Source organism: Rissa tridactyla, chromosome 1, assembly GCF_028500815.1.
Source record: "Rissa tridactyla isolate bRisTri1 chromosome 1, bRisTri1.patW.cur.20221130, whole genome shotgun sequence".
Lineage (NCBI taxonomy): Eukaryota > Metazoa > Chordata > Aves > Charadriiformes > Laridae > Rissa > Rissa tridactyla.
The window spans coordinates 205,138,367-205,163,043 of record NC_071466.1 but is presented as its reverse complement, the minus strand read 5'-3'; the positions used below and the strand labels follow the sequence as shown (position 1 = coordinate 205,163,043).

General features: G+C 40.5%; 1 protein-coding gene across 1 annotated transcript in view; it reads right to left on the bottom strand.

Moving 5' to 3' along the window:
• Nucleotides 1-24,677, bottom strand: part of RELN (reelin) — a 293,644-nt gene that overhangs the window by 123,331 nt on the left and 145,636 nt on the right. The window contains exons 9-10 of the mRNA XM_054208749.1: nucleotides 13,569-13,665; nucleotides 10,553-10,793 (exon numbers count right to left, since the gene is read on the bottom strand). Coding sequence (XP_054064724.1) covers nucleotides 10,553-10,793; nucleotides 13,569-13,665 — 338 coding nt within the window. The remainder of the gene's footprint in view (nucleotides 1-10,552; nucleotides 10,794-13,568; nucleotides 13,666-24,677) is intronic.

The following is a 24,677-nucleotide window of genomic DNA, read 5'->3' as shown; positions in this document are numbered from 1 at the left end:
TCTAAAGTGATAAAAAATCTGGAATTAACAGGTACTGCCTTTTGAAACCAACTGGATTACGTTGTCCCTAAACCGGAGATACTGCAGATCTATGTAGATATAGAGTTCTCTCTTTTACAAATTTAAGATTCAATTTGTTCTCTGTTTCATTTTTTATTTAAACGATTTATAAGATAAGAACAAATTATCTTGCTGAGCAAATTTTATAATCAGAAAGGCCAAACGACAGCGACTTGTAGGATATTTCTCCTTGTTACCATGGAAGCATCAGCTTTAGGTCCAGAACTAGAGCAGAATTTAATTTTATTTAAAGGCAATTAAAAGCATGGGGAACGTTTAGTGTGTCCTTGCACAAATTACAACATTGAAAAGTTAACTAATTTGTGAGAAAAAATTAATTTGGGGAATAAATCCTTTGACAAATCTGATAACCTTCACTAAACAAAGTTTTCTCCCAAATCACCTACATAATAGAACGCAGGACACTTGCAGGCACTTGAATGGAGCCACTTCACAACAGCAGCTACTTCCCATTGTCTGCAACTGGAGTGGGACCATCAGCCTGCCATAAGTAAACTGTTGTATTCCTAAATAAACAACCCCCGCCTGCTGCCAAACGGAAAGAGGCCAAGTTCTGTTCAGGGACTGTGGTCATCCCAAGGGAAAATAAAACAGTTTAATTTAATCTGGCACTACCAATACGATTATTCACTAGCTGCAATTGTTAAGCTATTGCTTTGCATGAATAGGGCAAAATGAAAATTGGCTGGACGCATTCCCATATCTCAGCGTGCTTGGATTTGCTTTCAGTCTAATCTTCACTAAGAATTTTCTGTGTTTCTAAAGTTTGTCTACTGGATAGTTATGGTATCACTGTTTTTCCCCTACTTTCAAGGTCCTGCATGGCTCATCCTCACCTGCCTCCACCATCCCCCTCCATGCACCATCTCCTGGCTCACTTTTCCTTAACTGCAGATATTTCCCACTACTTCTCCTGGTGGGATGACAAATTTGCATGCCCTTGCCCATTCTGCCCACCATGTTTGGCAAATTCCCCGCAAGATGAAGTCCTTCAGACACTTAGTGTTTTCCTCAACAAGCTTTGCATTTGATTACACTGAAGAATGCACTGCTTACCAGGATGAGCACTCTCCCCTCTTGCAATATTTCCTTTCACTCTTGCATGTCCCCAGTGCCAGCTTATCTCTGGTTTTATAAATGGATTGCAATTTCCTGGGACACAGGCTCTTTTTGGTTTGTGCCTGAAGAGGCAGCAGTGGTACGTTCCTTGCTCAGGGCTCTGATGCTACAATGGTACCGCTACTACAAAAAATACATTTTCATCCTAAAATTGCTGTTATCTAAGAGTATTTCTAGTCTACGAGTATTTCTAGTCTATGAATATTTCTAGTCTATGAGTACAGTTCTTAGCCAAGTTGTTTATGAAAGCCATCAAGTCTTATTAATTCAGGTGAGCTTTCTGTTGTACATTATGAGGGCATTAGCTAATAATTTGAGGACACAGACTATGGGAGAGAGTAGTGCGTGGTCTCAAAATCAATCAAACTTTCATCAAGAGTCTGTCACCCTCTTTATCCTACTCTATACTCCTTACATGTTATATTTTCTACCTACAGCTTTCACCTTTTTCCAGTAGGTGCTTTTGGGAAATCCTCTTGACCGTCTGAGATGCAGAAGGGTTTCAATTAGGACTGCTCAAAACCATTGGCCAGCAAAAGCAGGGAAATCAGATTTGGTGAAGCAGGTACTTTCCAACTGGACTTGTTTATGTTTTCATAAATAAATACTGACCAACTTTCTATGGCATCTAAACGGTTTAAGGGCCCCAAGTAAGATCTGGGATCCTACATCATGTAGCATGCCTGAACAATCTCTGCATTTTTAAAGACTTGCATGAGAGCACCACGCAAAGAGACATCTGTTACCCTCAGCATGACCCATTGGCTGGGAGGGACCTCTGGAGGTCTCCTGTTCACCCTGCCATGTGAAGTAGCACAAGCATCAACCAGATCAGCCTGTCACAGTTGCAGCTAAGAACACAGCCGTGAAGATTTTTAGAAGCTCAAAAGACAAAAATTGGGAATGTAAACAGAAACACTGAAGTTCATCCAAACCAGCTTCTGTCCCAGTTGTTCAAGTCAAACTTGTGAATCAATAAATACCTCTTGGCTTTACAGTATGGGATTTCTTTACTTGGAGAGCAGAACAGAGGGCAACTAAATGATACAACTGTGCCATTCGGAGAAGCATCAACAGAAAACACTAGTGTGAAATTCCTCAGTGTAACAGATTTTTGGCTGAGGTGCTGCATATCATCTTCCCGAGGCTCATCCCCACACTCCCATGAAAATGTTGTTCACCTCTGTGCCTTTAAAGTATCCGCAGTCATCTTTACCGTCATTTAATTAGGTTTTTATCAGAGATGAACACTGATGCACCTCTTCATATTATCTCTCCTGGGCCTAATGGCCCCGATGATTCTTTCAGACAGCTGTAGCCTCACAATTTATTTTTTGGCGACATTTCTTGCATTGGAATGAATGTGTTGGGCATTTGGGCAGTGCCAGCTTGCAAAGGGCTGACAGCAGATGGAAAGAAATCTGCCCAGTATGCCTTCACCTCTACACGAGCAGAGGGCCATCAATTTCCCCCATTAAGGAGTTGTCACGCAGCCCACCCAGCTGGAGGAGCATCTCTCATAGCCAGGCTGGCTGGTGAATGCTATTCAAATACAAAACGCACTTTAAAAGGAAACGAAAATATCGTTTGTCGGCAAATTGAAAATGCATGGCTTTGACCGCAGCCAATTTTTTAATGACTGTAATATTTTAAGTGATTATTTTTGCCACTTCAGATTGCTCCTTAGAGAGGAGAGGTTTTTTTTAATTAAAATCTAGGCAATGCAAACAGATGAGATACGAGAAGCAGAGGAACAAGAAAAAAGATGAAGAAAATTAATTAAAGCAGCATTGTCAATGGAGCCATAAATTAGATATTGTGTCTTTCTGGGAATGAGTCATGCAGGTTTTCAAAATTTTTAGATGTTGACATGATAGCAGGTAGAAGGATAGATTCACTCTTGATAAAATTGTACTCTGTATGCAACGTCTTATCCAGCAAAGGTACGATGACCGAATTTAGGGCAGATGCTAAATTCTAAATTCTGTGGATTTGGTTACTAACGCTTCTGGCCTGAAGTCCCTTCTTTAACCAAAGAAGAAACCACAATGTGATTGGAACACTTTCCCATAAGATAAACAGGGTTTTAATCTTTCCCACACGCTACATTTTTACATCATTTAATATAGGTTACAGAATGAAAACCTTGGCTGCGCAAACAGGCCAGGTGCATGGAGGGTTATAGTGCACCTTCCCTTTCCAAAACAACGGGATGAAACTTGTCCCATGACATTGTAACAAACAGCTTATAAAGTGTGTTTTCACTCATCATTTCTGATTATAGACTCTTATTCAAAGGCTAGTGCTCAAAACACTTTGATTGTTTACGAGGGATTCATATGATTTATATGGTTCCTAATTTTCTAGGACATTTCATGATGTTAGTACAACACCGGTCATTCTGGCGATGACTGATTTCCTTAGTGAGTCATTTAACTGGCATGAACTGAACTATTCCTCTATGTTATTGGGAACTATTGATGTTTCTAGCACTCTGCAGTGAGCATGATTAAATTTCATCTGTTCTTCTGAAAGTAATGATATGTATTTACGCCACTGTAAAATTAAAGTGAGAAAGAGTCAACCAAAGTCATTTCTAGTCTTTGGCATCTAATGGGTCAATTCATGTTGTTTTTATTAATGTGCATCTCACAGTGACCTGCAAAGACCAAATTCTTTCCTTCTAGGAGGCAGGAAAGACCCCTGGTGCTTTGACGCCAGCTCAGAGCTAACGCTGGCTCCCTGCCACCCCCCGCCACACTTCCGAGCCACGGGGAACTGGCATGGAGAAAGGTGCAGGTTCAGCATCGCTGCCCGACAGCGATTCTCAGCTGCCCAAACAACTCACAGCACCACAGCAAACCACCTATCAGTTCCAATGACCCCCTAGACACTGTATCTAAGTATTATTATTTTAATTAACAGTGTGATTGTTAACAAAAAAAAAAAAAAAAAAGGCAAGAGCAAGTCTATGGATGGGCCAGATCCATGGATATACGCATCCTATGGATGTACAGATGCCTCCTCATGTACACAGCTCAGAGTGCCCGCACTCTCACTAAAGGGAGCCGGTCGACAGGTTTTGTGCACCCTGCTCTGCTTTCTTCACCTCTCCTCCCCTCTCACACTCCTCCTTCCACCCACAGAGAAGCAGGAATGGCTCTCAGATGAGGTGCAGCAGGAAGCCTGCTCGCCTCTTCCCAGGAAGATGTGGTGGATAAGAGCTCCTGCAAGGCAAAGCAGCTGGCTAGAAGGCTGGGTTTGGCCCACAGACCAAATACTGCCTTGCTATATCTTATTCAAAAACAAAAGAGTCTCATCAGAAGCACCTATATCTGCATAACTTTATCCAATATAAGGTCATAGCAATTTCAGTCTGCCATTTTCACACTGGCAGACATAGAGCATCACCTTTCCTCCTGCAAACAAATATATTTGATCTAATTAAGACAATGGGTACCTTACCCCTTTTTTAAACCAAAAAAAAGGAAAAAAATCTTGTTCATTTCATCACAAACAATTAAACCCGACAAAGATAGATAGATATATATATATGGACTATCAGGATGTTTGTTTTCAAAGAAGACTATCCAAAGCCATTCCTACTAATTAACAGAGTATTCAGACATTTGGAAATCTGCTCTGGAGCTGGGGGTGTGGAATAGCTTAATCGGCCTTTTTTTTTTTTTGCCAAACTCCTAGGCCTGCGTGCATGTCTTCCCTGCTCAGTGACACACAACAGCACAGGTTCAGGAAGGACTCGCAGACCTAGGATGTGCACAGCCCTGATGTGCTCAGGGTGTGGTGGGAGGTCATGGAGTTTTATGGCACATTTTTGGCATACATGGCATACATTTTCGGCATATTTTTCTGAGTGTGAGTGTTCATTTCGACCACTCTCTTTTTATGCAGCTTTCTCTTCTGCTAAGCTGACATGCATTTCTGGGAAATTAAAATGAGCTGAATGGTGACGAGCTGTTACTTAAGGGGTTTACTGTATCAGGATATTGGGACGGGGGCGTTTTCAGGATTTATCGGTCGTGTCTATGGTAGCGAATAACATGCATCATGTACCCAACTTGCTCAGTGAGGCTGGTGCTGACCTTCCCCCCTCGCCCCCGTGCCATGCTATGGCGGGCTGCATCCTCGCCTGTAGACAACCCCAGGTGTAGTCCCCGAGTCCTGCAGACCAAACCAGCTAAGCCGACCAGCTGGACACCAAGTGAAGAGTGGCTGCAACTGCTGTGAGACAGTAATTCTGTAACTTGACTCTTCTCAAAGGTGAAAAGCGTCACTGGGTTAACACATCATGACCAAACGCGTTGCCGCTCTAGTGTCTGTAATGATCCGTACTGCTTTTTCCTACATGTGGAAAAATTCCAGAGATAGGTGGCTTGGTCTCAATGCTATTTTTATGCAATTGAAGCACTGCAGAAACATAAACTACAAGACTGTTGAAGCTGCCTCCCTTCTCAACCTCAGTTTTTGGGCTTGCACATCCAATCTTGGACCGGGGCAATTGGAGAAAACTAAAACACTTGGCAAATGCTGTACCTCAAAACACAACAATTTCTGGTCAAATATACAAGATATATGAAGTGTCCTGTGAAAGATGAGATCGCTTTTCTGTTCCATAGGAGTAGAGATCCAAGAAGCATCACCGAAGGAAGAAGATTTCATCTTTTCCCCCAGTTAGCTCTGAAGTCTTGAGGACCACAGACCTTTAACAGGTCTCAGAGCACAGCACTGCTTCATGCCTTTCAGCGATCTCCAGTGATCTCAGTGCAACGTCCTAACCACGCTCAGTTGCAAGGCCGTGCTCACACTCAGAGCTGTCACTGGAAATATTGAAATGCAGTCAGGAATTTATCCTGTTCAACACCCTTCCACACAGTCCAACACAGATAAATACGTTCCAGTGGATCCAATTAATCTCCTAAGGGTTGCTTGGCCTTGCTAACAGCATCTTTCCTGTCTTTTGCTGTCTTCTTTGGAACTGAAACACACAAATTCAGTGGCTTATCTCTCAGCTTGCTTCCTATTTCAGTAGCCAGTTCCAGCTGCGTCTGCAACCAGCCATGTGCTTTCAAATGAGTGGCAACCACTCCTGAGCGCAGCAAGCAACGTAATGAAATTCCTGGTCCAGGCTCAAGCAGGCTGGGAGAGGAGGAGAAACCACTTCCCAAGCCGGGCACAGGCAAATTCCCACAAGTGCTTATTGAGAACACACTGTCCAACTCCACCAAACTGTGAACACGTTTGAACACGTGTTCACACAAACTGTGAACGCGACCAGTCAACACATCGGTGCTTAATTACCATTACTGCTTGCACTGTCCACTCCAGTGACTGAATCCATCACAGAACCTAATCTAGGACCCAGACAAGTCTTCATGGTAGCACTTTTCTTTGTTTCAGCTGTGTTTTTACCTTATTAATCCAAGCAGCTATTAATCTGAACAGTTTTACCGGGAAAACTGGATTTGTAATGTTTGCTATTTATTTTAGTAGACCTCAAGTACTACCAAAGTAAAACTCTACAGAAGAAAATATATTTTCTTTTCAACTTGGTAAGCATCCAACAATAGCGTGTACCAGGCATAACAAGCAATTCTAAAAGCTACCTACTGAGCAACTATTGGGAAAGAACTTGCTGAACTACATCTAACTATGTGAGCAACAGCAACATTTATTCTAAACTACCAACAAACCATATCTTAATGCCTTACTAACAGAGTAACGCACTAAGGCAACAAAATGGTAATTAATGAGAATTCCCTTAAAAGGTTTGGGATGGCTGAAGAGATGGGTGGGGTGGGCAGTTCAAAAATGCTAGGATCATAATTGTAACCGGATTAGGCCAGGGACCACTCTCTGGCCTTGACACCAAATAACACAGCAGAGTTTGCACCCACCTGGGCAAACGCTTTCCTCCCAGAAGAGCGGTTTCATCCCTGCTGCCTACTGGAAACAGTCCCTGGCCCATCCATGAGGATATATCCCTTGAAGATAATGCCTGGGAGACTGCCCAAGCCCAGGCCAAGCAAGGGGGTGCTGTAACAACTAAGGTGTGCAAAATCATGGGCTCATGTTCGTACCCTCATTTGCTTCATTTACTACCCTGGATGTGCCACAAAGCCTCCAAGGAGAAGTTTCCACCATCTGAGCAACACCTGCTGGGGCAGTCCAGAAGTAAACACTTAGAGAAAAAGTAAACGCATAGAGAAAGACTGCTTCTACTCGTTTTTCTACCAGAAATAAGTATGTATTTTCCCCTCTTCTTTCAGCTCTGACTGCCAGCTGGATGAGCTATCTCAGATTGACACCGCCCTTCCACCTGAGAAATATGCAAAATCAGTCATTCTGGGTGGTGAAAGGCAGTGAGCAAGAAAGGAGAATACAGAAAATAACTCCATTAAATTGAAGAAATGTATAAAGATCATTTTTCTTGTTTCTTTTTGTTTTTCTTCATATTTCATTCCCTCGGTCCAATGAATTGGACTAGATGATCCCCAGAGGTCCCCTCCAATCCCTACCATTCTGTGAAATTACTTATATTTATGGCCCAATTTAGGAAAAGAATTGACCCACAGTTTTGTATATACTAATCAAAATTGAGTTAGACAACAAATAACATCTCGAAATGTGACTGTTGACATTGTCAAGGAAACTCATAAGGAAAAATACTGAAGGAAGCCAGTGAAGAAGTTAACAAAAACTTCAGGAAAGACTTTTAACACCATTTTATCTAAAATGCTAATTGAAAAAGGACAGGAGGATATGAATTGAAACTTGTATGGCAAAAAAAAGGTCTCATCAGCTTGAAATGGAGTTTGACATAGTCATAGACTCTGGGTATGGAAACTTCTTTAAAAAACACATAGGTGAGAGTTACAAAAGGTAACACAGTATAACAATGAAATTTGCTGATCCCTTAGTGAAAACGTACGTAAAAATTTAAAATTGCTATAGAAACTTTCTGAACAAACTTCAGGACTATTTAGCAAGTTTTAGATGTCCGGGAAGAAAAAGGACTTGTAGGAAAAAGAGAACCAGAATTAGCTTTGATGCAAGCTATCCCTGTAGCGTTGTCAGGGTTTCTCCAATGTTATTTGGCAGGACAATGCCTTCAGCTGTGATAGAGAAAACTCCTAAAAGCTTCCCCAGTTTCTATGAACTCTTGCAGCCTGAGAGCATTAATGATTTGGGAATCCTGTGAAGACGTACCAGCCATGGCTGCCGTCATTCTGCCGTTATACCAGCCAAGTTACCTGACTGCTGTGAAACGCTGCTTGAAACAGAGGTGACTGGTATGGTAACATTTAAAATGTGGTGTAATACGCAATGTACAAAGATTCTCTTCTTTCTATTTATACACAATAGTGTGCTTGTGATGAACTGAGATTAGAGCTATATAAAGGTTTTAAAGAAAATATTAGAAGTTTTTGTAAAGTTTTATATAACGTTCCAATCCTGAAAAGCACAAGAACTTTGTCAAAAAAATTGTCATTGGTGTTATAATGTTATGACAGGGTCTATGCTGAATCTGATGTAAATCTTGACACAATGTATAGCTTTACATTTGACATAACATGAAATTCACATTGCAAAATCTGTTCAAATCACATTTGGCAAGATGGTTTCTGAAAATTTGAGGAAAACTGGAGCAAAAACCTTAAAAATGAAATGTGAGTATGGGAGTGCTCTGATGACAATTTAGATACGCTAAAAATGTTTGAAATACCTACAGGGTCCCACGAAGAATAAAAGCCCCGCATCACACATAGCCTTAAGACAGTGTGGCTACACCAGAGTCTTACACTTTGACTTAACCCGGTGTAAATGGCTACACAGAGCCTAATGTCATCTGGGAAGAGACAGATGCACATTTCACTTGCCCCTAAAACAGAAGATGACCTTGGAGGAACGGCAGGTTGGTGGATCCTCACTGGCATCTCATATAAAGTTTGAGCTTGTAAAGGATTTCTGTCTAGGAGCACTAAGGGATCTCTCAGTTTAGGTCCCTTGTCTTTCATGTAACCATAGCTGTGTGCTGACACAAACTGGCTGAGTTTAACTAAACAAAGAAAAAACCCAAACCCCGATAACAACAAAAAAATCAACAACAACAACAAAAAGAGAGGTTTATTTGCTAAAGTTTAGATGTTCTTTGTGCATGTTTCAGAAGGAGCGAGCAGTGTTTAGGCTTGGTTGGCTGAGAAGAAGTAACTGCACCTGTGGCACATCAGTCTTTGCTTTGCTTTCACTCCTACACATGTGTAAACTGGATTTTAAAATCCAAAGATAAAACCGACGACACAACAAATGTGAACTGATTACAGAAAATTACTTCATTAAATACGCAGGACACTATTTGATTCTAAAATCTCATCGGAAAACTTTGGCATTGTAGTTTAAATGGTCTTACTGAAGTAAAAATAAGTCAATATGCAGGTACAGTGAGTAGGTTAGTGGGATTATGTATTTTTAAAGAGATTAATCTGAGACCATTCATATCAGGTTCTGTGGGAAAAGGATGAGGCCATAACCAACCTCTTACTGCCCTCAGTATTCGACATCTGTTTCCTGTGCAATTGCCAAAACCATTACCAGCATCGTAAATGAACCCTGACAACAAAAGTGCCTTTTTGTGAATGAAAAATAGGATGGAAACGAAAAGTCGTCTGCTGTTCAACTTCTGACTGCTTGGAAACATAGAAATCAAGAATCCAACTGATTTCCAGATGCTGAACAACTCTGCATCTGAAGGAACTTTGTGCACAGAGATCTTGTAGGGCTCCTTAGAGTTTTGCCCAAGGTTGTATGATCTTGCTGGATCTCATATATCAAAACAGGATCTTAATGAAAAAGAGACTTCTAAGGAGCAGCCACTACCTGAATGCACCCTGCAATGGCAATGTCATATTCACAGTCAGAAAAAGTGGGAAACCATAGTTTTTTGTGATGGGTTGTGATGAAGCAAGTAGTGGTGGCAGAACAACACCAAGATAAACAAACAGGTAGATTGCAAAATATCCAATGGAGAGACTTGAATTTGTTTCAAAATATTGCACTGTTTTGCTAAAAGGAAGCTGTTTCCCATTTTCTGCTACATGATCTTTGACATGACAGTATAAACTGTCGTTCGGTTTTGGTCATGGCAGAGAAGTCGCATTGTTCTAGAAAGCCCCGACGGGACAGAAAAAAGGTAAAAACAAAGTAAAAAAGAGCCCAATTCTAGAAGCAGATGAATTGGCCTAAACACCATTGTGTGTTCAGAGTTTGGTTGGATGTTAGTGTCTTCTACATACAGGAGTAACAATAACATTAAGCCATAGACAATCAGACTAACCTTAACTGTGGCCCCAGGAAAGAAAAGCCAGTTGCCAGTATCCACCGGATCAAGATTATCTTCTAACACGACTTTTCTGTGAGCAGCATTTATGATCAGGATGTTGTCCAAGGCCCAACAGGCTTCATACACATCACCAGCGTGAACATAATCCTGTTTCCACTGAAAATGGATGTTCTCCCCTTTAGCATCTTCGGGAAGGTACAAGATGTGGATGATTGTGCTGACATTGGAAGGGGCACTGAAAAACAATGATAGGGAATTAGACCAAGTTTAAGCCACAGCCAGGAACCCTTTTCCCTCATTTAACACATTTACTAGCTGTGACACAGTTGTGCTGATGTCCCTTGTATGCTGATAAATCTTCTGTGGAGATCAGAAAATACCTGCCCTGAGGCAGAGTCCCCCCTGTGCCCGGCAGTGCTCATACAGCCCGAACAGACAGCCTTGCTTCAAAGAAAGTGCAAGATAAAGCAATAAATAACAGATCAATGCTGGTGTTCGGAGAGCAGGAAGAAAGAGCAGGGTGACATTCATGCTCGATGCTGGTCACAGCTCCTTAGGTGACTGGGCATCGTCAGGTATTTTGCAAGTATGGCCAAAAGGAAATGTTAAGGAAGCACTTTACAAAAAAAAAAAGTCTCCAAAAATTTTTGCATGAGCTTACACCAAAAGAAACTCCTGACTTCTGGTGCCTCAATCCCTCATAGGTCTGGATGGCGCAGAATAGCTGGAGGGAAAAGCTGGGAATTATCTCTGACAAACATGTCTTTCCAATCCCACACCCCTGCCGTCAGGACAATTCTGTGGATGGGGAGGGTCAGGTTGTCTGTCTTTCCATGTTCTGCTCCAAGAACAATACAGAAGAACGAACCCATTTTTCCTCTCTCTTGCTGCTGAAAATGGAAGATGTGGGGAGGAGAGGCAGACCAGGAGTATTAGTATTAGCAATTAGCAACGATCAGGGCCTTGAGCTCTGCTTCCTCAGAGCTGTGAAAGGACTGAGGTTCCAGCCCAAGGTGAATGTCTTTACGTTGCTAGTAGCAATGAAAGGACCGAGGTCTGTGTGCAAGGAAGGGATGCTGAGAATTAGTATTTTTGTTTTACTAATCACCCAGTGAGGGAATTAGCTACATTCAAACCTCGGGCTGTAAGGAGTTCCAAAATTGGGGTTTGCAAGATGTCAGCTACTCAGCCTTGCCTCTGCCTTGTTAGCGATGCTTTGGAGGCTGAATAGTTTGTCAGAGACAATCCAGAACTTTCAGGGGGAAAAAAGGCACCAATAGCTTGCTTATATCGCAGAAAACAGAGGAACTTCTCTTTGTAAAGCAAAACAGTAGAGTGTAGTGAAATGTTGAAAAGCAACTGTATTTGTCCCGTATTCACACCCAGAATCTGCCCCCACAAATCACCCTGCACTTGCTAAACGTTTTGTCTGACACCCTCCACCGCAACGCTGCTCTGAGACGTTGTCCTCGCTTCTCCCTGAGCCCACACACAGCACCCACGTTCCCCAAAAGATCCTTCCCCTCCCTCCTGGGAGTCCTGAGCTGAAATCCCACTGACACAACACACACTGACACACCGACACTACACCTTCCCTCCCGTCCCACCTCTCCCCGCTCTCCCACCGTTCCCCGGAGCTGTGTGTAGCACAGTGAAAGCCGCTGAAGCACATTCAAATAAACACTGTAATTCATAGGGACCACAGGAGAAACGAGCATCCTTTCATAATTCATCCTCTCCACTTTGCACCACTTTGCTCTATTGACCTATTTTCTACTGCTGCCTCCAGCAGTCAGAGCTGAAGCAACCTACATCAAACTGTATATGCAATAACTTCAAAAAATTTGGGTTTCAAAGGGTTACGTTTGCACCATTGCAGCTCCTGAGTTTCCTGGCTTGCAGAGCTATGTGGGTAACTGAACTGATGGCATGGACGAGGCATATAATTTTCCATCAACGCGAGAAAAAAAGAAGGTATTGCGTGGTTACTCTCAGGCAGCTCCAGTGGCTGCACTGAAGTTACTCTTGCTTTATATTTTTCTGAGATAAAAATTAGCGCCATTTGTTTTGCTAAAATCGTTTATAATTCGTGCCTTTGCCAATTAAATCGTAATCCCAGTCCCACAAGGAAGATGACATACTGAAATCCCCCGCCTTGCAGCTAGAGTTTTGCTTACTTATCAGAAATTAAGTAGCCTCTTGCGCTGCAAATTGTCTCAATGGACTGAAAACAGGCTCAAGCAAATTGCCTGCGTGGTACAGACACTAAGGTAATGCAGGAAGGTGGACTGAGACACTATGAGGACGCTACATATAAACAGCATCTTTTCTTCCCTAGTTGCACTTCTTTAGCTGTGTATATAGACTAACACACAAAATACCTTTCCCAATATTATTTAATAATATGTTGGCTTGTTGTCTTAGAAAAACCCATCTCCAACACCGATTCTCTTTTTAAAGGTGTGCATATTACAAAAAAAGATTTTAAAAATCCCATTCATAATCCTTTGCATTTTCACGTAAACCAGTTTGTTTAAAAAACAAGGCATAATTCACCATAATCCTGTTATTATAAGAGTGTTAGGAGCCAAGTGTTCATATCAAACTATAAACTATTTTTATTGAACGTTTTATCCTACCAATGTAGAAACTTGTAACACTATAAATTATGGCTCTTGCTGACATTAAAAGTGGTGCTAAAATGCAAAAGTCATCAAAATTTTGGGCTTTTTCAGGCACCTGAATGTGCTGGTTATTCGGGTTGCATTTTAACTCTAAAGTAATTCTTTTCCTTACCTCCCACATAATCGATGGATGAAACTGTGATTTACGAAACCCAGTAGCAGTTCTGCAATTAGTTTAGTGACCATAATTTCACCCTCATCTTTTAATGTGTATAAGCAAGTAAGAACTGAAAAGTTAACAATTAAAACAAGTTTTAAAAGAGCCAAGTTTAAACACCAGCTGCTCAGCCAGAAAGCATGAAAGTGATTAAAAAGCTGTAACAAACCTAATTTTCTCCAGCTGAGTCCAATCTGCAGAACTGTTCTTACTGTAGGACACGGTGATGCTGGGATCTGAGTAACTAAAGCGACATGAACCCGATCCTGGGAAAAGCAATAAAATGAGAAGTGTTACGACACAATGAAGCAATAAATGATCCTCCAATAACCACAGTTGCTGACTGTGCCTTTGTCACATCATCACTTCTCCCCATTTTAAAGCGCTTTGATTGATGATGAAATTTCCTGTGATCTGTTGCTGAAGGTAAACACAAAATAATGCATGCTTTATGAGTCAGAAATAAAGTAGAAATGATAAATCACAGCAGTGCCGTGTAATCTCTGCAAATTTCCCAAGGGAAGCCAAGTAAATTACTTAACAACCCCCACTGCAGGAAAAAAACCCACTGTATAATGTTTAAACAAAACCTTCTTATTAGAGAATAATCCACATAGCAGAATTCATAGGGAAAACAGTAAAAGACGTTTTTTCACATTACTACATAGAAAAAAAAAATTCCAGAAAAACACAGTAAGCGATAGGAAAATGTATACAGAATTACTTAAGCCAAGAGCAAATGTGCTATAGGAATTTAAAAGAATAAAGATGTTACAAAATTAGTTATTTTAAGGATGCCTGAAGAGCATTAAATTAAGAAATCATCCCATATACTCACTAGAGCCTATAATTAATAATAAACATTTGATGCCGATGTGGGAATCTCAGAATGCTTTACAAAAATGAACTAATTAAGCCTTATGGCACCCCTGCAAGGTAGGGTAATATATTTACTTTTGATTTATAAAAGGGTGCCTTCTGGGTGTTGTCACAAAAGATGAGCTTAACAATTAATAAAGGGGACAGTCAAAATCACAAGAACTGAGATGGAAAAATTCAACCTAGAAAACATTATAAACAACCCGCGTGGTAATTAAATACGCTAAAAAGACTCTTTTTCCTCAGACGCCAGATAATTCCTCCATCTCAGACAGTTCAACATCTAGTGAACAGACAAATCCTAACCTGCGCTCCAAAGATCAAAATTTCTACTTCACAAGCAGGTTTGACACACGAGATTCAAAGCAGCCGACGTTGGCCACCTGCCCTATTTAAGGGAAGCAGCTCTCAATTAAACAGCATCTCTGAAGGCATCAGGGTACTGCTGAGTGAGTACCACAGCTTCGCTCACGGTAGGAGTATGCATTGTGTGTGCTACGAGTAGTACGTTACATTTATGCGTGCTTCAGATACGTTCAGTCACACTGAAAACTGTGTATGTACCTATTTTTATTTACGTATAAATGTAGAGATAGATATATCTATACACACCCAGGTGTGGAAACTGATGACCATTAAATACTCTCACTTTCCAACTCGGGGTAATTATTTTTGTAATGAAATAAACGGCCTGATTAAAAAGGTGTTAACCGCTTGTACAAGAGAACAGCTCACACATTTTAATGGGAACATATGTCATGAAGTACACTGCTCGCAGCCCCGGCTCCCCTGAGGCCGTTCACGTTCGCAGCGCTCAGCTCTACAGAACTGCTTTTCGACCCTGAGATGCACACCACAAGTCACTGCAGGGGGAAAAACACCCCAAAACGTGGGATGAAATCCCGTCTCTATAATTTTGCCTGATACATCAACCAGCTTCCTGGAAAAAGCCCACAAAGTTGCTTTCTTACATCTTTTGCTAATGTTAGATTGTAAATAGAGGAACAGACACTTCTGAGCCCCTCCAGCTGCGTGTGGTACCTTCAGCTGGTCTGACACGTGTTCTTGCTGTAATGAGCCACAGAATAATTAATATTGCAAAGGCAGCAGGACTTTGAATTACCAACCATGTACCCAAAATGACTACAAAGCAACTGTCTGGTTATATTTTACTGACAAGGCATTTTATTTCTATCATATTAAAACCAAACGATGTCAGGAAAAGCCTTTACGTTTCAAATTTGTCCATCTGCTGAGACAGTCTACTTTACTGAGTGACATCTGCTGTCGGTGCCTACTTCCGTGGCATTTAGGAGTTACAACCCTTAATCACACTCATTCGTTTTATTTCAAGGGAATTCAGTTCAAAAATCAGTGAACTTCAGCCAGTTGAACCGCTTTGGCTGGCCAGAGGCTGTGAGGCAAAACAGCAACATACTGAGTTTTCTGTTAGACAGAAATTAAAGGAACATAAACAGTAAAAAATAACCATCAATATAGATTTTACAACACATGCCATTTCAGTTAGTGTTACAATCAACAGCGCTCTTAAACAAAGCCAAGTCCAAATATGCTGCTAAAAACACTGGAGAAGGTGATATTTGCTGCCCATGCTGCAAAGACAGTAGGAAATGAGTGTTCCCTGCCAGTACGATCAATACGAAAAATACGGTCTGTTAAATCTGCACACCCTCAAACTATGCAATGAAGATCAAATTCATTGCTTAAAAGAAATTAAGCCACCAAAAAAGGGCTTTGCAAGGCAGATGTGGTGTTTCACTGGTGTTACTGGAAAGAGTGATGGAGACAGAATGCAAAGAGGAGAGACAAGTGCTGGGTTTTACTATTATTTTAATAACTAGGACAGGTTGTATTAAGACTAAAATTAGTTAGGGAAAGTCAGGGCCAATGTATATACAAATTACTGGCTGTGACGACACATGTGTTTCAATGTTCTTGACTCAAAATCATAAAATAGCAAGATTATTTATCATTTCAGTATCTAATTCTGTAAATCTCAAACTGACAATGGAAAGAACCAAAATTAAATTCATCCATTTGAAAAAAATCATCCCCAAGGTTCACGTATTATTCTCTGCCGTCTGAACCATCTCTTTTAAATATAAAAGAAACACATGGATCCGGTGTTTGCCTTTTTTATGAAACCAGTATTCATCCTAGTTTATATTAAGAGTTTCTTCCCTAGAAAAGGGAGGAAGGTGAACACACAACTGCACTCCAGGACAGGGTTTACTGAGATGGTATTGAAAGCCACTGGCTTTCAATGTAATTTTCAATATTACTTTCAAATTTCAATATTACTATTACTTAATGCTACTACTATTGCTCCATATTACTCTTATTCAGTAATCCTAAACTAGGATTATTTAAAATAGAAACCTGCAGTTTGGACATTTGCCTCTACCTTGACCAACAAAGCTATACTCTGACTTCGCGAACAAATAGGTGATCAAAATTCAAGCAGCAACATCGCAGGAATGGAGGGCAAATTCAGCCGGGGAAGGGAGGTGTCCTTCACGCTGCTTCCAGAGACGGTAATAAATAGTTCGTCAGCTCTGAGCAGAGCAGCAGGGGCAAGATGTCACGTTGTAAATCTTCACACCCTCCCGTCCTCCAAAGAAAAAGTGGTACAAGATGACATAAAACCTTTTGAATGAGATTAGAATAGGCTTGTTTTAAATCAAGAACGCCCGGGTTCTGAATTAGCCATGAAAATGGGTAATAAAACATGCACAATGATTACCATAAAGGAGTCTACAATTAGTAAGTTATTGCATTAGAGAAAAACGCCGTTTTTTCTTAAGCCAACCCGTTTTTTCTTAAGCAGCAAACACGATGCCTTGGTAAGAATAGGCTAATTTTTTTCTCTACATACGTATAGTCAAGCTTGTCCTTGGGTTTCAGGAACAAAGTCTTTTTCTCCTCTAGAGTTATTTTACTCCTTTTGATAGGCTTCTAGCTGAAGTTCACAGACTTTGTAAACTTTTGGAAAAAAGCTAAAGGAGAGACAACCTTCGTGGATTTAATTTTAAATGATACATTTGAAGCTCAGACAGCAATTTTATCTGTTACCAAAAACAATGAGCAGCTTCTGTTATAAAACCCAGCTATTTTCATATACTGAATATTCCGAAACATTAATTTATTTGGCTTGTGCTTTACATGCTTGGATTTTGCCCCAAGCCAAATTTCAATAAAATAAATTTTGCTCAAAGTTGAATCCAGACACTGACACTAGTAGGGGAGGGTTTTGACTGGCAGTGCATGGGAATACTAAGCAGCTCCTGACTGCTGCTTTGTTAATTCCACCTAATCTAAACAAAAAAGAATAGAAAAGGGAAACAAAAGTAGCTTCTCGATTGCTTTGCTGCTTGCTTTGGAGGATTGATAACCTGTAACCAGGACCTGACCAGCACTGACACCTGCAATGTCCAACTGAGATGGTCATGCCTTCTTTTGCCCTTTTTTTTGGTAAGTCTAGTTAAGCTGATTTTGGTTTCCTTCAACGCCATCTAAAGTACTAGTGAATATTTTATGCGCCTAATTTTTTAAAATATCAGGTAGACAGCAGTACTAGGAGCACAGTATTTCGGGAGGGGTGTTATGAAGGCACTTCATATCAGGTATTGGTATCCAGCTATTCAGTTATTTGTATCCAGGCTGACAACGACAGGCAAAACTAATTCTCACTACGGCTTTGCTTCCAACTGTGTCAGATTTACAGAAACCCGAGTCATATGGCTGTTGGTCTGTAAGATTTCTTAACAACACTGATTCTAAGCTGGTGTTTTGCTGAGATAAAACTGGGTGCCATCTGCAAGGGAAGCAATATTTTGCTCCTTATAGACTGTGACGTCCTCCGCCTCTTGACAGCCTCTCGATAGTTCCTGCAAGTGCTTCCGTGGATAAGCAAATATCCAGACATCTAATGCTGGCTTTAAGGAGAATGAGCCTATTGTGGAACCGTACAAGAAAAATTCACACAAAAAATCTGTAGAAGGGTTTGAATTGTGTCCGGACTGCGGCCTGAAAAACAAAAGGGAGCTGAAAAGAATCCCGTTCCTCTAATGCTAGAAGATTGCTTTTATTCATTTTGTTAATGTGATGAATAAAGATTAGTGTTTGCTAAGGATTACGATTTGCTGATATCGCCTAAATTAAGCCAAACTGGATAGTATAAATTACTAGTGGTCAAATTTGGCTGGCTTGCTAATAGTTTTTTCCAAATTAATGAACCATACAGTTTGGTATAACGAATGCTCCATGGATCCTAATTTTTTTTAGGTGTATGTTTATATTGGCTTCTGATCAAGAACCAGACGATTTTAACTATGTTAAACGATGGAGTATCTTGTGCTGGTTATACCAGAAGCACTGGTACAAAAATGTGCAACTCACCGTTCATCCCATTCTGCCTCTGAAAACTTCCTCAAGAGAAGGTTGCAAAAGCATTTTAATTTTTCTTTGAGGCCACAACTCTGAATTTAGCTACAAGTGTGATTTTTAATTATGGCACATTTTAGATCTTTAGACTATTTTTTTAGAAGTTTGTCTTTGTTTACAGAACAAGTTCAGAGTACAAATACATATTTTAAGTGTAAAAAAACCATTCAAATGAAAATTTCTAAGAACTGCATTCTATTTTGCAATTGTAGTCTGCCTCTTCATGGAAAGAATTAAATATTTTTATCGCTGGCTGCTTTTTTCTGCCTTGTGAGAAGAGGATTTTGACTATCTGCACGCTAGTATGTGTTCTGATAAACAATATGAAATAAATACCTGACACTAGAAAACAAAAACAAATGTTGTTTTCCTTTGCTAAAAATCATATCTATGCTAGCATTAGGGAGAATTATGAACTTTGAAGTGCAAAGTCTCAGCTATTTTTTTCCGTAGGTTTAAGAGAGCAGCTAACTTTTGTTCCACCGGCAGCTTTAGGCTGGTGCTCCATTTCGGAAACGTTGGGTAGTTACCTCTAAATAAAAATAAAGGGTTGGCAAGCATGCTAAAAGCCTCCACTGTAAAACTGCAAAAGATGAGAAGAATAATTAGTAAATTCATTTGACAAAAATTAACCAGAAGGACTTCATAAATGAAGTCCTAAAAATGAATCAGATGTCAAACCCCGAGTGGACGGGGCCCTGAGCGAGCTGTCCTCACCCAGAGGGTGGTCCCAATTCGAGCGTGGGGGGAGCACTGGAGCTGTGACCTCCCGTGGTCCCTTCCCACCCACATCCTTCCAGGATTCCCAATAACCACAATCATACTTTTTAATGAATTAATGCAGCTAATTTCCTTTAGATGAGAAGTAAAGTCTGAGGAAATATTTATCTGGATCAACCTCCTCTTAGTCTATTTATATTCAGAGATACGACGTGCTTCCTGCGCTCCCACAAATTTGTGCTTTTCTAATGAACAAGATCAGATCACAATTCATATTGCTTTTTGTGCCGAGAATATTACAGAGAGAAAAACAAGCCAGGCAGAAAGCTGTATTTCCCTCATGCCAGTTTCCAATTTATTCGGATGTAAAGATGCTTGGCTATTTATAGCGTCTCTTTCTGAGACACAGCCAGCAGGTTATGTGCTTGGGTAATGTGTTTGTTGCCAAATAAATAATTAAATGATGCTTCTAAATTTAACCACATTCTTAGGTGCGCTAACATTGTATAGAGCACCTCGCTGAAGGCAAAGTGAGTAAACATGTTAAGATCTGGATGTAACGGACACCCAGTAATTACAGCTACTGAAACAGTAATATCATGAGCTCCCCAGAAATACTCTTACAGCGGTTCCTGAATGTCTGACCAAGCAGTAAGCTCTGGGCTCAGTAAGGATTTTCTGCTTCCATACCCATATCGCATGCTTCAACATTATTGCCATTAAGTGCTTAATGTCAGATTACGTGGAGATCCTCTAAGTGAGAGGCTGATCTTTCAATGCAGCTGGGCAAAATGTAAATTATATCATCTTAAACTTAAAGTAGTTCAGTAGTACAGTAATAGGTATCCACAAGTAGAAAGATATGTTTTGTTTAACTCTGTTTAGCAGCCTGGGTCAGCTGTGGAGGTCAATAGTCAAGAAAATGAGCACCATAAGGTGCTCATAAAGGTATGAAAATACTGCAGGAAGGTAAACAATGTTTTATTTAGATCGCTAGAGCCAGTCCATTCTAGAAAGGCAGTAGGAAGCACACACTGGTTCCAGGAACTGCTCTGTAAAAAGAGATAACCCGCATACAAAGATTTCAAAGTCCTTTCCCTGCCCGCTTTAGCGAAATTCCCTGGCACCAAGAAAATCTGGGAAATATTTTTCTCTCAAGCCAAGTCCCGAGCTAAGGTCTCTCTGTTTTCTGAAATCCTGTAAAACTGAATACCTGCCTCTAACTTTATATCTGGGTAAATAATAATTGGTTTGGCAAAAGCTTTTTTCTGCAATTCCTGATGGGCTTTTCTATTTTTATCTGCTTTTGCTTTCATGGAAACCTCCTCCCTCCCCCGCTGCAGAGAGACCCAGGAGCGTTTTGCTGAGCTGGGGGCTTCTCTCTTCCCCCCGGGAACTACAGATGCTTTGTTGTTTGAGTTAATTCAAAAATGGACAATTTTAATCATACAAAAGTGTTATCCCCGTACAATGACATGAGCAGGATTAAGATGAAAGTCAGTCTGTAATCCAGCATTTATTATTTGCAGCAACCAATTCTGTAATGGCCCGTGTTCGACCGCGAGGCGGTGGCTCGGCCACCTGCCCTGGCCCTGAATCCTGAGGCTCTCTTTATCTCCTCTGCTTTTCTCCGTATAGTAAATCTGTAACGCTCACATTTTAATTCCTAACAGTGGCAGAGGAGCCCTGGTATGGAAGTAATAGAGACAGTATTTCATTGTAACCTTGGGCTCGCCGAAACAACACAAATCATTTTGCCCCAAGGCCGTTAAAATGCCTTTCAAATACAGGATAAACTTTAAACCCTGGTTTCAATCTAGGCATTATCTAGGCAGCCCCTCTTGTATAACTCAGCAAAATCAATAGACACCACCTAACATTTCCACACGCTACGCGAAGCGTGCTAGATGATGTTACTTACCTGTCTTATTCTTTCACATTAGACGTAATTTATTACCTATGCTTCTGCACAAAGGATTTCTCTGCCAGGAGGGTGAAACTAGTAGGTTTCATGTCAGGCAATAGCAAACAACAATTTCGGTGGAGAATCAAAAAACCTTAATACTGTTTTATCAGGGGGAAAATGGGAAACGAAGTAAGCAGAAGTGCAGAATGGTGAATGACACCAATTTTGGCATTGAGTTATTTCAAATTCTCAAGCTTTTCCCAAATTTAAAGAGCAGAAGTTAGGACAAAATAAACTGGGGGTTCAGGCACACTCAGTGCTCTGTTCTCATTGCTTAGAGGGGACTGGATCTGAATATAGCAACGGTCAAGCTTCACTTCATAATCTTAATTTCTTATGGACATTAGTGCTTTAAATTACCTATTTTAAAAATTGGTTTTATGCACTATTTAAACTCAGTTCAGAGAGAGTTCTAACACAATTTTCTTCGCTGGCTTCCTGGCAATGAAATCCTTCAGAACCTCACAGCAGCCCAAAAGCGCTCCACACTTGCATAATGTAAGATCATTTAACTGTCCTGTGGCCGCCAGGCCAGCAGAACTGCCCAGGCTTTTCTCTGTTGGTACCGCTATCAACACGACCGTATGGATGTGCCATGCCCACACAGCAAACCTGGTGCTTCCTGGAAGGCACTGGAGAAGGAGAAATTTGGGTGACTGAAGGAAATCACCCATGCAGGTGACTAAAGTCAAGGAGGTGGCTCAACATGCCCAAATCATTTGGCACCACAGTTTCTTCCATGAGTTTTTCTGTTCAGCTAATGAGATAGTGAGGGATTAAAAAGATTAAATACTTTTGCATGCTGAATTCAGAAGGGGCTTATTTTTCACTTTGTTATTTCTCTAGAGAGACTTGAGTGAATTTTCATAGCAGTTCTGAAGGAATTGCTCATCTCTGTCACCTTCTGCCGAGGGCAAGCCCAGTGCTACCTCATGAAATGGCTATTACAGTATTTGTCAGTCATCGGATAGCTTCTGCTAATTGTTAAAATGACTAAACAAAACTGGAAATTAAGAGAAAATGATCAGCAATGGTTCCTCTCAGCCAAAGCTAAGGCTTATTTAATAAAATATGTTTGGATGTGAGCATTTCTGTCGAGTGGTCTGAATCCAAGCAGAGGATAAATAGATGACAAAAAAGCAGCACCGTCAATATAACAGCTGCCACCAGAACTGAATTAAAGCATGATAAAAATATAAATGATAAGTGTCTTCAGACTGTTACATGGGGCCAAACGCAGTCATTGTTCATGCGGCTGAGCCAACGTGGAGTAGAGATGTTTCTGGCGGGATGGAGAAGGAATCGCCATCCCCTGCAGATGCTCTGCAGAGTCCTCCAGATGCTGCTCTAGAGAACAGCCCGGAGGGACTGCTATTTCCCCCACAGAAATACATGGGGGTCAATGAATCAGCTGCACTATTTATGTAATTAGATAATTTTTGTAAGATTATTTTTTCCCCATCAACGGTCTTTTATTTGCTGAGGTCAATAGCGAAGTAAATGTGTTTTCTGAAGCACAGAAGCTGTGCAGGTAAGGACTAATCCAAAAGGCACAGTTAACAATTCTGAATAATAATAATAATAGTAATAATAATAATAATAATAATAAGTAGTAGTAGTAGTTGTATTTCAAATATCCATCAGGGCAAAAAAGAAGTATTTAAATTATCTACACAATCAGATACATTTTATAATTTAATTCTGCAAGTCTCACACTGATACCAAAGTCAAATTGCCACTACAAAAATGAAGGGAAAAACCCTAAGCCTGAAAAACATTATTTTTTTTTTTTACTAAAGGTGATAAATACTATCGTGCTTCCTCTTCAACAAACACCACCGAGGCACTTAGCCTACGGATTTGCTGAGGAAAACAGCTCTCATGTAGACCCTAGCGACCTTGGTAGTTCAGAAAGAGTAATAGAGGCTGCTGGGCTAATGATTCACTAACCTGATATCTCAGGGTGAAGCAGGCCATGACACGAAAACCCTTTTGGAACCATTATGTCAAAGATCTGCATCCAAATCAATGACCCTTACTTATATGCTAATCAAAAGCAATCAATAGCATGTTTTAAATAGTTGTCGCCATTACGCTTACGGAGGACTGTGAAATCAGCCAGCATTAAAAATAGACTGTAAATAAACGACGCCACATGGCAGTTCTTGGTATGTGCATTACACATGCACCTCACTGCTTAAAAAATGACAATATAAATATAAAGTCATCACAGGTAACACAATTACTCTTCAGTTAAGTACAGCTGATGGCCTGATGGATTTAAAAAGCTCAAGAAATTTGAGTGAAGACAGGCGTGATTACTCAACCAGAAAATAAAGTTGCAAGAGTGGAAAGTGTGTTGAACAAGATTGAAAAAATTATTAGCTTTATTACTGGCTTAGAGAGTATATGATATGATTGTCAATGAAATATTTATGCATGTAAAAGCAGAAAGTTTAGCATTTTATTTCCTATCGGGGCAGATAGAAAATAGGGACAAAGCAGGTACCACTGAAAGAAGATCACCCAAGTGATGTATCTGCACCCTGAATTAGTGGGGTTCTCTCCTCACCCAAAAGACCTGAATAGTTGAATACCAATAATAATATTTCTTCAATAATATTTTAATGATCTTCAAATTTATCCTTGCTATAGGGTTCCATTAAAAAGATATTAAGGGAGATTGATGAGATGCAAGTATATTGCTTATGATTGTAATAAATTCATTTGATCCATATGTAACCCTGTAGGTTTTATGCTTGTCATATATTGTAATCATCAATAAACTTGGTTGTCTGATGGATCTTTAGACAAAATAAGTTGGAACAATGGAAGAGGTAACAGCAACAGATGGCAGAGAAGCAACTGGATGATGTGAACGAAGGTACTTCAGAAGCAGAAGGAGAAAGGGGCCACTCTTGCTCTACTGGTAAGGTCCAAATGTTTCTGGTTCCAGACCAAAGGGCAGATCATAACATGAGTGACCCATCTTTTGGATAATACCTACTGGGATTTTCCTGAGAGGACAAACAGAGTCCATCTGGCAAAGTCACAAAGCACTCTCCCAGATTAATACCTACTACTAAAACCCCACACAGAAAATGGTGTTTTTAATGAAGATTGATGTGCTAGATACATGTTTTCTTCCTATCAAGTCTGTTTTCTAGCAATAGCAGGGACTAGCCATATGATCCATGCATCAAAAATAGCTAAAGAACCTCCCATGTCAAGACTGTTGGTTGATCAGTC